Source organism: Monodon monoceros, unplaced genomic scaffold (assembly GCF_005190385.1).
Source record: "Monodon monoceros isolate NGI ecotype Baffin Bay Population unplaced genomic scaffold, NGI_Narwhal_1 Super_Scaffold_20, whole genome shotgun sequence".
Classification (NCBI taxonomy): domain Eukaryota; kingdom Metazoa; phylum Chordata; class Mammalia; order Artiodactyla; family Monodontidae; genus Monodon; species Monodon monoceros.
The window spans coordinates 84,549,561-84,564,777 of NW_021703777.1; the positions used below are offsets into that span (position 1 = coordinate 84,549,561).

The 15,217-nt window shown below is 37.5% G+C and overlaps 1 protein-coding gene across 2 annotated transcripts in view; it reads right to left on the reverse strand.

Annotated features, from left to right (window-relative positions):
• Nucleotides 1-15,217, reverse strand: part of TBC1D19 (TBC1 domain family member 19) — a 156,222-nt gene that overhangs the window by 40,199 nt on the left and 100,806 nt on the right. The window contains exons 12-13 of one of the 2 annotated variants that reach the window (XM_029235522.1): nt 14,327-14,401; nt 10,981-11,043 (exon numbers count right to left, since the gene is read on the reverse strand). The exons of the other annotated variant lie outside the window; for it this stretch is intronic. Of the exons in view, the coding sequence (XP_029091355.1) occupies nt 10,981-11,043; nt 14,327-14,401 (138 nt within the window). The remainder of the gene's footprint in view (nt 1-10,980; nt 11,044-14,326; nt 14,402-15,217) is intronic. 2 annotated transcript variants of the gene reach the window in all.

Genomic DNA, 15,217 nt, shown 5'->3' on the forward strand with positions numbered 1-15,217 from the left:
TCCTCCCTCTTGCATCTCCCTCCCACCCTCCATATCCCACCCCTCTAGGTGGACACAAAGCACCGAGCTGATCTCCCTGTGCTATGCAGCTGCTTTCCGCTAGCTATCTATTTTACATTTGGTACTGTATATATGTCCATGCCACTCTCTCACTTTGTCCCACCTTACCCTTCCCCCTCCCCATGTCCTCAAGTCCATTCTCTACATCTGCATCTTTTTTTTGTGTGTGTGGTACGCGGGCCTCTCCCATTGCGGAGCACAGTCTCCGGACGTGCAGGCTCAGCGGCCGTGGCTTACGGGCCCAGCCGCTCTGCGGCCTGTGGGATCTTCCCAGACTGGGGTACGAACCCGTGTCCCTTGCATTGGCAAGCCGACTCTCAACCACTGCGCCACCAGGTAAGCCCCTACGTCTGCATCTTTATTCCTGTCCTGTCCCTAGGTTCTTCATTACCATTTTTTTTTTTTTAGATTCCATATATATGTGTTAGCATACAGTATTTGTTTTTCTCTTTCTGACTTACTTCACTCTGTATGACAGACTCTAGGTCCATCCACCTCACTACAAATAACTCAATTTCGTTTCTTTTTATGGCTGAGTAATAATCCATTGTATACATGTGCCACATCTTCTTTATCTATTCATCTGTCGATGGACACTTAGGTTGCTTCCATGTCCTGGTTATTGTAAATAGAGCTGCAATTAACATTGTGGTACATGACTCTTTTTGAATTATGGTTTTCTCAGGGTATATGCCCAGTAGTGGGATTGCTGGGTCATATGGTAGTTCTATTTTTAGTTTTTTAAGGAACCTCCATACTGTTCTCCATAGTGGCTGTATCAATTTACATTCCCATCAACAGTGCAAGAGGGTTCCCTTTTCTCCACACCCTCTCCAGCATTTACTGTTTGTAGATTTTTTGATGATGGCCATTCTGACTGGTATGAGGTGATACCTCACTGTAGTTTTGATTTGCATTTCTCTAATGATTAGTGATGTTGACCAGTTGATTCTTTTAGTGTATTTTTAATCTGCAAAAAAGAACCAACTTGAAGAAATTTAATAAGATAAGATGTGTAGAGCGGGGACCCTAGGTAACTACGATGGCACAGAGAAGTTTGAAAAGTGCAGGAAACTGGAACTAGCCTCATTGCTGGGATGCAGCAGCTGGCAGTGGGCATGTCAGGGTGGGAGGGAAGGCAACTCATGGTATCTAAAAGGGATTAGCAGCAGTAGAACAAGTGGCAGCCCAGCACAGGTTAGAAGCTGGTTGTTCTGACCAGCAGGTAGATATGGCAACTCTACCTGGAGAGGAAAATAGGTAGGGCAGAAAGTCAAAATCAAAGATGTCCAGTAGGAGGAAATGGATTGTTGATACCAGCCTGGAGGCAGGGGACCAATCCCCAGGAAGGTGATTAGTGAGTGACAGGAAATCTAGGTCCTGGTATTAGAAGTCCTGGGATTCAAAAGATGTTACTGAGAAAAGGATTCGGGAATAACAGAAAAAGGCAGAAGCCCAGTTAACAGAACTGGGGAACAAAATCAGGGCTCGACTAGCAGCAGGAGTGAATGGAGAGGGGAACCATGAGTTCAAGACACAAGAAAGGGGCCCAGCTCTAGAAACAGGATAGATATGGAGACTGGGCATCAGTCAGGTGCAGTCGTGAGATACATACCAACCATTGCTGCTGATTTATTTTTATATATTAAAAGACTATGCAAGCAATACATGTTTATGATAAAAATAAGAAAAAAAATTAGAAATAGAGATAATTAAAAAATGGAGAAAGAAGACCCACAATCTCACCAGTGTTAATATTTTGATGTATATCCTTCCGGGCTGTTCTTATACATACATACACAAATTTTTCCAACAAAATAGGATTATGCATACTGTTCTATACTCTACTTTCTCTCAGTATTATAAAATAAGGGATTTCCCTGGTGGTGCAGTGGTTAAGAATCCACCTGCCAATGCAGGGGACACGGGTTCAATCCCTGGTCTGGGAAGATCCCACATGCCGCGGAGCAACTAATCCCATGTGCCACAACTACTGAGCCTGTGCTCTAGAGCCCACGAGCCACAACTACTGAGCCCACGTGCCACAAGTACCGAAGGCTGCATGCCTTGTGCTCCATAACAAGAGAAGCCACCACAAAGAGAAGCCTGCACACCGCAACGAAGAGTAGCCCCTGCTCACCGCAACTAGAGAACGCCCACGTGCAGCAATGAAGACCTAACACAGCCAAAATTTTAAAAATAAATAAATAAATCTGTAAAAAAAAATTATAAAATAAGTATTTTCTACCCACATTTTTTAATGCTGCAGAATAATCCACTATACAGACAAACAATAGTTTATTTATTTTTTGCGGTACGTGGGCCTCTCACTGTTGTGGCCTCTCCCATTGCGGAGCACAGGCTCTGGACGCGCAGGCTCAGCGGCCATGGCTCACGGGCCCAGCCGCTCCGCGGCATGTGGGATCTTCCCGGACCGGGGCACGAACCCGTGTCCCCTGCATCGGCAGGCGGACTCTCAACCACTGCGCCACCAGGGAAGCCCTGATGTGTATTTTAATTAGGAACCTAAAAGTGGTCAGGAAATGAGCCTGGGATAATAAGATTTTGGAACAGGTCACCGGGACCAGATAAATAAGCCTGGGGTTGAAGGGAGAGGTCCAGAAAGCCCCAAAAGACAAATGTAAATTAAAGATAAATATAAATTTGGAAGTTGTCAGTGTACAGATGGTACTTAAAGTCAGGAGAATATATGAGATCACCAATGGCAAAGATGGGGGAAAAAAAGAGGTCCAAGGACTTATCCTTGGCGTTACTCCAGGGTATGACAGGGAGATGAAGAGAAAGCTGCAAAGGTGAATGAGAATGCCAGCCAGTAAGATAGAAGGGAACCAGAAAGCATGATATCCTAGAAGCCAAATGAAGAAAGAGAATCAAAGAGAAGGCATGATTGAGTGACCAAACAGATAAAGTAAGGTGAAAACTGGGAAATGACCAGCAATATGAAATCACTCGTGATCTTCAGTAGGACACTTGGGCAAAAAAAGACTGATTAAGGAAGGTTCAAGAGAGAATAGGAGGATAGGACTTAGAAACAATATCTGCAGATTTTTTTAAAAGAAGTTTTGCCAAACAAGGGAACAGGGGAATGGGGCAGTAGCTGGAAGGGATAAGGGATCAAGAAAGATTTTTGTTTCACTTTATTTTGCTTTGTTTTTCAGATTGAGAGAAATAACCATGCAGTTGTATACTAAGAGGAGTGATCCAATAGAAATGGGAAAATGGATGATGGAAAAACTAACAATTGCACTGCCTTTGAGTACCGAGGGAAGATGAGTTTCAGTGTCCAAATGCTGGGACTGGCTTTGTTATAAATAAAAGCACGGGCAGTTTATCCATAATAAGAGGAAGGGAAAGCTGAATATATGGGTGCAGAGGCAGGGAGGTGGAATACGTGTGGTGGAGGGCGGTTCTCAGAACTTTTATTTTTTTCAGAAACAGAACTCAAAGTCATTACCTGAGAGAGAAGAGGTGGAGATCTGAAGAGAGAGGAGGTATGAGAAGTCCTCTAGGGGAATAGATGAATGATTGGACCAGGGAAATGAAGTAGAAATGCCGAGCAGAAGTAAGGACTCTCTTGAGGTTAAAGGTCATGAATTTAAATCAAACCAGTCCTCATGATTGCATGTTTTTCTCTAGCCACTTTCAAATGCACACTGCAGCCACAGAATTAGTGGAGAGTTGTACTTAACCAGGATTAAAGTTTTGTCAGGCAATTACTACTAGAAATTGGGAGAAGGGTGAGGGAGTTGAACATGTATTCAAGAGGAAGTGATTATAATGATAGGTCATGGTATTGACATGTCTTTCACATTTGTTCTCTCTCTCTGTTCACACAGACCTTGCTCTATAGCAAGTGCTCATTAAGGTTAGCCTGAACTGCCAGAGTTGTTCACTGCCATGAAAAGCTAATCTCTCTTCACTAATCACCGTATGCACATGGCTCATGTTTATTTTTGTTTTTCTCAGTCTCCTAATTCCTTGCCTTTAAGAACCAGACATTTCCTCAGAGAAAGACAAATACCATGATTTCATTTCTATGTGGAATCTTAAAAAAAAATAACCACAAACAGACAAACAAAATAAAATAGATACAGAGAACAAATTGATGGTAGCCAGAGGGGAGGTGGGTGGGGGGTTGAGCGAAAAAGGTGAAGAGGATTAAGAAGTACAAACTTCCAGTTATAAAACAAAGGAGTCATGAGAATATAATGTACAGCGCAGGGAATACAGTCAATAATAACTGGAATAATTCTGTATGGTGACAGATGGTTACTAGACTTATCACGGTGATCAATTTGTAATGTATATAAATGTCAAATCACTATGTTGTACACCTGAAAATAATATACTATTGTATATCAACCATAATTCGATAAAAAAATTTAAAAATTTTTAAATTAAAGGAAAAAGAACCAGACATTTCAGATAACATTTCTATTCTGAAGCCACCGCTAAGCTGAACTACTCCCAGAATTTATTTCTCCTTTAATTGTACTTGCATGCAACATTGCATAAACATCTATCAGAGCATTTATCAAATTATAACTATGTATTTGCCTTTACCTCGTTTTTCACTAAAATGTGAGCTTAATAAACATGCAGCACCTTACACAGTCCCTGTATCAGAACAGACACTCAATAACTTGACATGAATAAAGGATATCTGATTGCACCTGGGCCTTTCTTGAACACCATTCAATGGCATTAAAATATGTATAACTATGGCATATTCTAATATGTCAGTATTCCTGCTAAGCATATGCTAGATAAGCCAAGCATATGGTAGAGAATTTGTCACCCAACAGAAAGATTAATACCCGTGTCTTCTCTTTACTATATAAACATTCCCCCCTATAAATATTTTATATACTTTGGACAATAAGTTAACTTTTATAGATTGTCATGATGCTATTAAGTACTAGAACCTGAAAATGTTATTGTCAAACTACCCAATATACTTCCAGGGAATAAGGGTTATCTTCTGTTTGAACACATTTTAAAACTCTGATATAATTTAAAACTTTCAGCACAATGAAGTATTTTTAAGAATTTCAGGCAAAATAAAAACTAAACTTTGGAATACAAAAAAGTTGACTTATAACTCAAAACATTATTTCTGTAATGCTCAGTGTTGTTGCTTATAAAATTTAGGTAACTAACATGAGTCACTCAGAAGAGTGTCTGTGTATCCTTGTAGCATAGGTCCAGATCTTCCTTCAGGAGGGATTACTGGAGGTTTTCTCGTCTACATATGGACACAGCAATGCCACGTGCTGTCTAATTTTGTAGCCTAGTCACAAAACCCAATAAATTGGTTATGACACAGAACATGCCAGGAACATTAAGTTCACTCCATTACAATCAACAATTTTCCCATAGAGCAGTTATGTTGCTAGGCAGCTCTGCCAAAGGAAAGCCTATAATTAGTGACAAGAAAAGCCTTTCTTCTTTCTTATACATACATACACATACAAGTGTGCATGCACACACATATAGGGATAAAATTCTTTTCCCAGAGAAAAATCAGAACTCAATTTCTGATAATATTGTTTCTAATACATACAATTATAATTTTTATTACTTAAAATGAACTTCCCTCTGATAAGTCAGACTAATTGTAAAATTAGTTATTTAAAAGGTATGATCATGGAAAGTATCCACATGAGGAAAATTTAATTCTGCATAATTCCCAAAGACAGAACTTAGGTGTTATAATTATCCTTTTATTTATGTTATAAGGATAAAGATCCACATTACAGCTTTACAAAGTACTAAGAGTAGCAGAGGCCAGGAGATGTACGACTGAAAAAATTATGTGAAATCTAAAAATAATACAATTTGGACTAAAATATGATAAAAATGGAAAATAAATGTTAAAGCACACTCCTATAGTACTTACTATCTGTGATATTAATTAACTTAATATCCAATGCTGTACATAAACACTTTAAAACAATTTCAAAACATTTTTGCCTCCCTAGCTAGAATGTAATAAGCCCATCAAAGGTGGTATCATTTACATATAAGAATCAATAAATATTTACTGATGATCAACCTGCTTTTTCTCAGAGAATGCATCCATTGTTTATAAATGGTTCTGTTTGTCAGACTTAGTCACTTATAAGTTTTCCAAGTTTATGGGGTACACAAAGATGAGTATATCCTCAAGGGCAAATTCTGGCACTATTTGGAGAAATTGTTACTACTCTCATTTAAAATGATATCATTACTGACCCTGTTCATCAAATGGGGCAGATATGTTGCCTGGCAAATCTCTTTTACTACCACCAAAAAGCCTTTGTAGTTGTAACTTAAAATTGACAATCCTCTTCTTTCCAGTCACCAAAGGGGATGAAATTGTCAAATTTACACTTTTTCTACCCACACACTGAAGTAGAATAGTCAACACACTATAAATCATACGATTATTGGCCTTTGGTTGATATTATAATTTATGTATTCATGTTTAGTGTCATAATACTAAACATTTATGGGGGAGAAATTATAAAATAATCAAATAAGCTATAAAAAGTACTATAAATAAAAAGTATGAAAAATACTACATAGGACTTTAAAAGCATACTTTAGATGGCCATGACTTTGTGTGTTTGTGTTGGGAAGCAGGGAGTGGGTCAGGGAAGGTATTTGTGAGTAAGTGATATTTTAGCTGAGAGCTGAAGGAAAAATAGGAATTTATTAGAGGAAGAGGGGAGGGTAACAGTCTTTTACATCAAAGGAATTGCAGGTCTCATGGCCCTGAGGTAGAAAGTAGTATAGTGAGCTTGAGGACTAAAAGATCAGAGTGGTTGGAATACACTGTGCCAGAGTGTCAGGGCAGAGGTGAACAATGAGGCTGAAGAGGTGGACCAGTGCACGCAGCGTCATGTAGGCTTCATGAAGGATTTTGGTCTTTTTGGTTTTAATCTCACAAGTAACATGAATTGATTGGTGTTTTTACAAGACCACTCTGAGCAATCAGGCAAGACAAAGAAAAGAAGGCATCCGAACAGGAAAGAGAGAAATAAAATTATCTTTATTTGCAAATGATATGATCTTATATGTAGAAAATCCTAAGGATTCCACCAAAAATCTGCTAGAACTAAACAATGAATTCAGTAAAGTTGCAGGATACAAAATCAACATACAGAAAACAGCTGTGTTTCTATACACTAACAGCAAAACATCTGAAAAAGAAATAAATAATTCCATTCACTGTAGCATCAAAACCAATAAAATACTAAGGAATAAGTTTAACCAAGGAGGTGAAAGATCTGTACACTGAAAAGTACAAGACTTTGATGAAAGAAACTGAAGAAGACACAAATGGAACAATATCCCATGTTCATGGATCCAAAGAATTAGCATTGTTAAAATGTCCATACTACCCAAAGCCATCTATAGATTCAATGCAATCCCTATTTAAATTCCAATGGCATTTTTTTCACAGAAATAGAAAAACAATCCTAAAATTTGTATAGAGCCACAAGAGAACCTGAGTAGCCAAAACAATCTCAAGAAAGAATAACAAAGCATCATACTTCCTGATTTCAAGCTATACTACAAAGCTATAGTAATCAAAATAGTACAGCACTGGCATAATAATAGACACACAAGCCAATGGAACAGAATCGAGAGCCCAGAAATAAACCACACATAAATAGTCAACTAATATTTGACAAGGGAGCCACAAATACTCAATGGAGAAAGGATAGTATCTTCAATAATAAATAGGGTTGGGAAAACTGGATAACCACATGCAGAAGAATGAAATTAGACTCATATCTTACCCCACTCACAAAAATGAACATGAAATGGATTTAAGACTTAAATGTAAGACCTGTACCATAAAACTCCTAGAAAAAAACATAGAAAAAAAGCTCCTTGACTTCACAGAGATTTTCCGGATATGACAGTAAAACCACAAGCAACAAAAGCAAAATAAATAAGTGGGACTACATCAAACTAAAAAGCTTCTGTAAAGCAAAAGAAATAAACAACAAAATGAAAAGGATGGGAGGATGGGAGAAAATATTTCCAAATCATATATCTGATAAGGGGTTAATATCCAAAATATATTAAGAATTCTTACAACTCAATAGCAAAAAAACAAAAAAACCCAATTAAAAAATGGGCAGAGGAACTGAATAGAAGTTTTCCAAAGAAGACATACAAATGGCCAACAGGTACATGAAAAGGTAGTCAACATCAATAATCATCAGGGAAATGCAAATCAAAACCTCAATATGTTATCACCTCAGGCCTGTTAAAATGGCTATCATCAAAAAGACAAGACAAAGAAAGACAAGTATCAGGGAAGGTACAGAGAAAAGGGAACCCTAGTGCACTGTTGGCGGGAATGCAAGTTGGTACAGCCACTACAGAAAATAAATATGGAGGTTACTCAAACCTGCTCTCCACAGAGGTCTGCCCTATGAGTTGGAGGCAGGGAGTCCCTGACTTCTTGGCTGCATTCTTCTGGAATTTAGCATCTGCAACACAGAGCTGAGGAGTGTGAGAAATACTGGTTACCTGACCCTCATATAGAGATACTGCAGCCCTTGACTAGAAGTTATAGGGAAACGGAACCCCATCTTCCTGGCCACACTCAGCTGAATTGAAGCTTCCATCATGATGATCTGGGGGTGAGGGGAGGGAGAGAGTGCATCACGACTCAAGTGCTACAGACTGTTCTGAGATTTAGTAGCTTTTCTTAAATAAATGTTGTTTGGTTTTTTTTGTTGTTGTTGTTGCTGTCTTCATGTATAACCTTAACACAGCTTCCAGATTTTTTTTTTTTTTTGTGGTACACGGGCGTCTCACTGTTGTGGCCTCTCCTGTTGCGGAGCACAGGCTCCGGACGCGCAGGCTCAGTGGCCATGGCTCACGGGCCCAGCCGCTCCATGGCATGTGGGATCTTCCCGGACCAGGGCACGCACGAACCCGTGTCCGCTGCATCGGCAGGCGGACTCTCAACAACTGCACCACCAGGGAAGCCCCAGATACTTTAAATATTTTTGTTTTTTAAATAATTTTCACTGATTTTGATTTTTCTGCTAGGGATGGTTCTGTGGACCTCCTTATGATACAATACCAAAACTAATCATTTCCACTCAATATTTCTTAAGTATGGAAACAAACATTAATATATAAATGAAGCATTAACTTTACTGTACATTCAAAATTTTACTGAGTACTAAGAATTAGGTACCAGGCTACATATTAGCTAGATAAGTAAATAAACTTTTAGATTTTTGTATTTTCCAACTTTTAATTATGTTAAAGAATGGGATTTTAAATCTTTACTGTTTTTTAACATTAAAAAAATTAATGGCACATTTAAAATCACTGAAACTTCCTTAAAATTGTTTCCAGGGTTATTTCAAATTTTAGCTTTATAAATAAATTTTATAAAATCGTTGGAATTTAGTTCTTGGAATATATGATTAATTAAACCTTCTTGAGAGAATCTTATTTAACTCTTTTCTTAAACAGACGCACAACTACCACCACTATTACCAATTAGAAACCTGCAAATCCAGACAGCTGGGACTGATTTACATTTAATGAAGCAGAAATTGTCATGTGGAATCTAGACATTTTCTCCATGACACATGTTGACATTCGCTCAAAATCAAATTATTAATCTTCTATCTATCTATCTATCTATGTGTGTGTGATCTTTAAGAAAAAGTATTATTTAAGCAATTCTACATAAATTTCATATTTCCTATTTGTGATAAGATGTTTCTATTTTAGTAGATATGAAAAAGACCTAGGTAAATCCAAACACCCACAATATCAGCATATGAAATGATCAAAGAGTAATCACAATGCTTCACACTGATTTCAAAACATTTAATTATTTATTCAAGGCCTTTAATAGAAAACTATCATGTAAAATGCTTTCTCTGAACGTCTTGGGATGACTGAAATATGAACTGGACATTCAATTTAAGAATCCGTGCCTAATCAAAAACTCTACAAACAATAAACGCTGGAGAGGGTGTAGAGAAAAGGGGACCCTCCTACACTGTGGTGGGAATGTAAATTGGTACAGCCACTATGGAGAACAGTATGGAGGTTCCTTAAGAAACTAAAAATAGGGTTACCATATGATCCAGCAATCCCACTCCTGGGCATATATCTGGAGAAAACCATAATTTGAAAAGATACACATACCCCAATGTTCATTGCAGCACTATTTACAACAGCCAGGACTTGGAAGCAACCTAAATGTCCATTGACGGAGGAAAGGATAAAGAAGATGTGGTACATATATACAATGGAATATTACTCAGCCGTAAAAAAAGAATGAAGTAATGCCATTTGCAGCAACATGGATGGACCTAGAGGTTGTCATACTGAGTGAAGTCAGGCAGACAAAGACAAATATCATATGATATTGCTTATATGTGGAATCTAAAAGAAAAAAGGTACAAATGAACCTATTTACAAAACAGAAATAGAGTCACAGGTGTAGAAAACAAACTTATGGTTACGGGGGGGAGGGATAAATTAAGAGACTGGGATTGACATACATACACTTCTATATATATATACAGATAACTAATAAGAACCTACTGTACAGCACAGAGAACTCATACTCTGAAATGACCTATATGGGAATAGAATGTAAAAAAGAGTTGATACATGTATAAAAAAAAAAAATCTGTGCATGTACCTCTCCTGGTTGGAGCAGATATGTAGCTCTTATTCTCCTACCTAGTCCCATGTAAGAACAAAAATTAACCTTATCCCAAACTTAGAACATTTAATTAGATAAAAAATAAACATAGTGGATTTCAGGAAGATTCAGTTAACAAAAGAGATATCTTCTAAAGTATCCTGAGTTAGAGAACTTAAAACAAGAACATTACATATTTTAATTTTTCAACTTACCTGATATAAGTAATCTTCAAATACAAAATAATAATCATCATTGCTTGCTGTCAATTTCACATCCTATAATTAAAAGTAGAGAGCACTGAAGAGAACCTAAATGAATATGTCTATAGTACTAAGACATAAAGGCAGCATCTAGAAATAATACTGCAATGATTTTATTTTTATGTATGATTATAAACTTCTCAATTAGATTTTATCACTAGAATTGTCACAGGTAAACTTACAAATTTACTTGACTAATATAAGTGACACATTATTTGACTACAAATTGTTCACAGTCTTTTTGGTTCCATTAGTAATTCTTTATTATTTATTTCAATTTTATCTCCTTTAAATCTAATATTTAAGTGTCTTAAAATTAGAAAAGGAGATGCAATCACAACATCCAAAAGCAACCATAACAATCTGGCCTCAAATTACTGTTCCAATCTCATCTTCCACTATTCAGACCCACATTCTTGCCATTCCCTCAAAATACCAAAAATCTTTCATGCTTTTGTGATTTTTCACTTGCAAGTCATTGCTTGCTAGCAAACAAACAAACAAACTAGACAATGTTTATCTTCAATCTCACCAGCAAGAAAACATACATAGTAGAAATATCGGAACAGTTACAAAGAAATATTGCAGTAATCTATGATAATATTGCTCAACCTACAAAATTCAATCAGACTATTGATCAAAGCAGCAATTACAGGAGGATGAAATGAGCTGTGGATGACTCTGTAGGTAGCGAATGTGTGCTACGCTTGGGAAAACTGAAAGACGCAGACTAAGAGGAAAGAAAGGAGCCAGTCTAAGTCACAACGTGGGCAGAGGCAGAGACCATGCAATCTCAACGAGGATGATATTGCCTCTAAGGGGTGAGACTTCGTTCCTGGGGATCAAAAACTTTTACATAGTACAATGGTTTGTGGACCTCCAAAGCTTATCCTTACCCACCAAAATCTTATTCTTTGGTATTTAATTTTTTTATATTAGAGAAAATTTTCTCTTTAGGGATAATAATGAAGAAAAGGTTGAGAAACACTGATATAAACTGACAGGTCAACTGTCCATCATAGCAAGTGGTGGAAAACTGTAGATGGTGTGGATTCAAGGCAAGTTTGTGGGAAAAAAAAACACAGTCCAGAGAGAACCATTAGATATTTTAGCTTAGGGAGGGTTTGATGGTGTCCTGTATATAAGCATTGCCTTGTTTCATTAATTTCTTTAATCACTAAAATAATTCTACTTTACTTTCAGTTAAATTAAAAATGAGCCTTTGCCAAAGGGACTTGTAATGAAACTTCAAATAATTTTAAAATGCTCATTTCCTCAAGGGCTGACTTTATAATGTTTGGAGTTGTTCCAATAAGATCAGCAGAGCTCAACTAATACAAGTCAGAAACAACCAGAGACAGATATCTTCCTAAAAACACTCATGTTGTGGACAGTCAGGATTGATTCTAGCAGAACTTATATTCAATTCTTCAGACACAAACTGTTTACCTCTTTCTCATGACAGATTTGTTTTTTACTGATTCTAACTGAAATTCATGTTGGCAGCAAAGAGAACTCTCATGCTAGCACTCTTGGATTTTTTGAACAACTTCTCTTGTGAGTCTTCTCTCATTTGAACAGAAAGGAGATTGAAGGTCTTAAAGCCCAAAAGATCTCTTAGGCTGTTGTTAAAATAATCCCCTGAGCACAATCATTTGACCTCAAAGTTAATAGTAGTACCTGTGATCCAAATCTATGTAAAAACTTCTGTGAGAGTCAAGACTTTTCATCAAAAGACTGCATCCTCTTAAATTTCCTCATCTTTTCTCTCTGTAGAGCACAGTGGTTAAAGGTACGGTTGTGAAGTCAGATTACCTAGATTCAAATCTTGGCTTTGCTATTTAATATATGAATTTAAACAAATTTCTTTACTCTTTCTTTACCTCAGTTCCCTCATCTGTAAAATGGCAAAATGATAGTACTTCCTGTTTTGCTACAACACATGTATCAATATGTGGCTGGTGAGTAAGGGAATGATGGCAGTATAACATGAAAATTGTGTTCGTTCATATGCAATTTTTCTTTAAAAAAGGGAAGCCAGAACAGCAGAAGTAGAATTATAACCTTCAGCAGGAAAGGACAAAGTCTTCCACAGGCATGAGCCCTTATAACTGTATTTCAAGAGAATGGAAAATGAATGATTGCACGGGGGGGCCCCTCTCCAGAGAGGCACACCCCCAGCCTTGCACATCTCTTAGCTTCTGCACTTCCTCTTGTGCCCACCTGAACAGCAGCCCCAGTGGTGCTGTGCACCACTTCCACCTGCATTACTTTAGCATTTACACTTTATTATTTTTGTACATTTTTAATAACTCCTGCAGGAGCAGCCTGCCTGAGTTGTCCAATTCATCTCCCAATTATTGTTTCTGTTAGCACTTTAGTTACAAAAGTGCTATTTTTCCTATAAGCTCTTATTTTTAAGCATGATTTTGCAGAATGCAAGTTTTTTCCAGGAAAAAATGCATTTATCATTTACAGCCCAAATGCTGGTATCTATCACCCAAGGTAGCTAACAGGATCAGATGACAATCTATGTAAAGAGTTTGGAACAATGTATGGCACATAGTAAGCAATCATTAAATGCTAGTAGTCATTGTTATAATTAACTTTGGTTATGTTTTACCCAGACAAATTTTTAGGTTCTTCTCTCCCCTGTTTCTGAGATCTGGAATAATATGCCCTTCTCCTCTATCTTACAAGTTCTAAATCTAAAATCCAAGTCTTCTAAACAACCCAATTATTAATCCAGAATCAGTCATATCCTATACCACGTTTTCGGCATCTGCATCTCGTCTCAATATCAGATGCCTGGAAACAAAAACTCAATGAATCCTTATCGTAAAACTTGAGACATGCTTAACTATATGTCTAGAAACTAAAAGAAATTAAAAATAAAACATGACTTCAAAATAATAAAATAAATAAGCAGGCCCTAAAGACTGTGAGACAAATAAGATAAAAAATCCATAATCTCGTTTTCCTTTTAGTTTCTTTTTATGTAGTTTGTGTGGAAAACTTGAATTTATAAGGACAGGAAATGCTTATCATTCTCTTAATCAATAAATGGGAGGGTCAGGAAAGGATTATGAGGACAGTTTCAACGGGAAGGAGGATAACATTGAATAGAAACTGCAAATTTTGAAGGTCAAACTTAACTTTGTAAGTATAATGATCACTTAAAATTATTTTTCAAGTTTAGTATGTATCATCATGCATAGTGCAGTCCCTACATGTTGAAGACTCAATAATTGCTTAATGATATTAATGAAATGGAAAAACTATGTATACTTTTACTTACTTTATAAATTAAACTGTCCACCAAAAGGTCATGTTGTATCACATTAGTCTTAAGCTGCTCATAATACAAGATATCCTAGATTTAAAAGTTAAACAAACAAAAACATTAAAAGTCAATCACATTTTAAAGTCAGCCTCAAATAAATAATGCCTTTAATAAATAATGATCATTAATAGTATTATAAACACTAAGAGGATAAGGACTTTTTTTTTCTTTAATTTGTTTATTTTTGGCTGCATTGGGTCTTTGTTGCTGCGTGCCGTCTTTCTCTAGTTGCGGCCATCAGGGGCTACTCTTCGTTGTGGTGCATGGGCTTCTCATTGCGGTGGCTTCACAGGTTTCTCATTGCAGTGGCTCCTTTTGTTGCGGAGCATGGGCTCTAGGCGCATGGGCTTCAGTAGCTGTGGCTCGCGGGCTCTAGAGCACAGACTCAGTAGCTGTGGTGTGTGGGCTCAGTTGCTCCGCAGCATGTGGGATCTTCCCGAACCAGGGCTTGAGCCTGTGTCCTCTGCATTGGCAGTCCAATTCCTAACCACTGCCCCACCAGAGAAGTTCCCAGGACTTTTTTTTATTCACTACTACAGTCTCCATGCCTGGCCAATAGTAGATGATCAATAAATATACCTAATTCCATCCCTTAGGATAAAATCTGCTACCTGGTGGGTATTTAATCAATGTTTGCTAAACTGATTAACTGTAATTTAATAGCAAATGCAGGACTTCCCTGGTGGTGCAGTGGTTAAGAATCCGCCTGCCAATGCAGGGGACATGGGTTCGAGCCCTGGTCCAGGAAGATCCCACATGCCGTGGAGCAACTGAGCCCACGTGCCACAACTACTGAAGCCCAAGTGCCTAGAGCCTATGCTCCGCAACAAGAGAAGCCACTGCAAT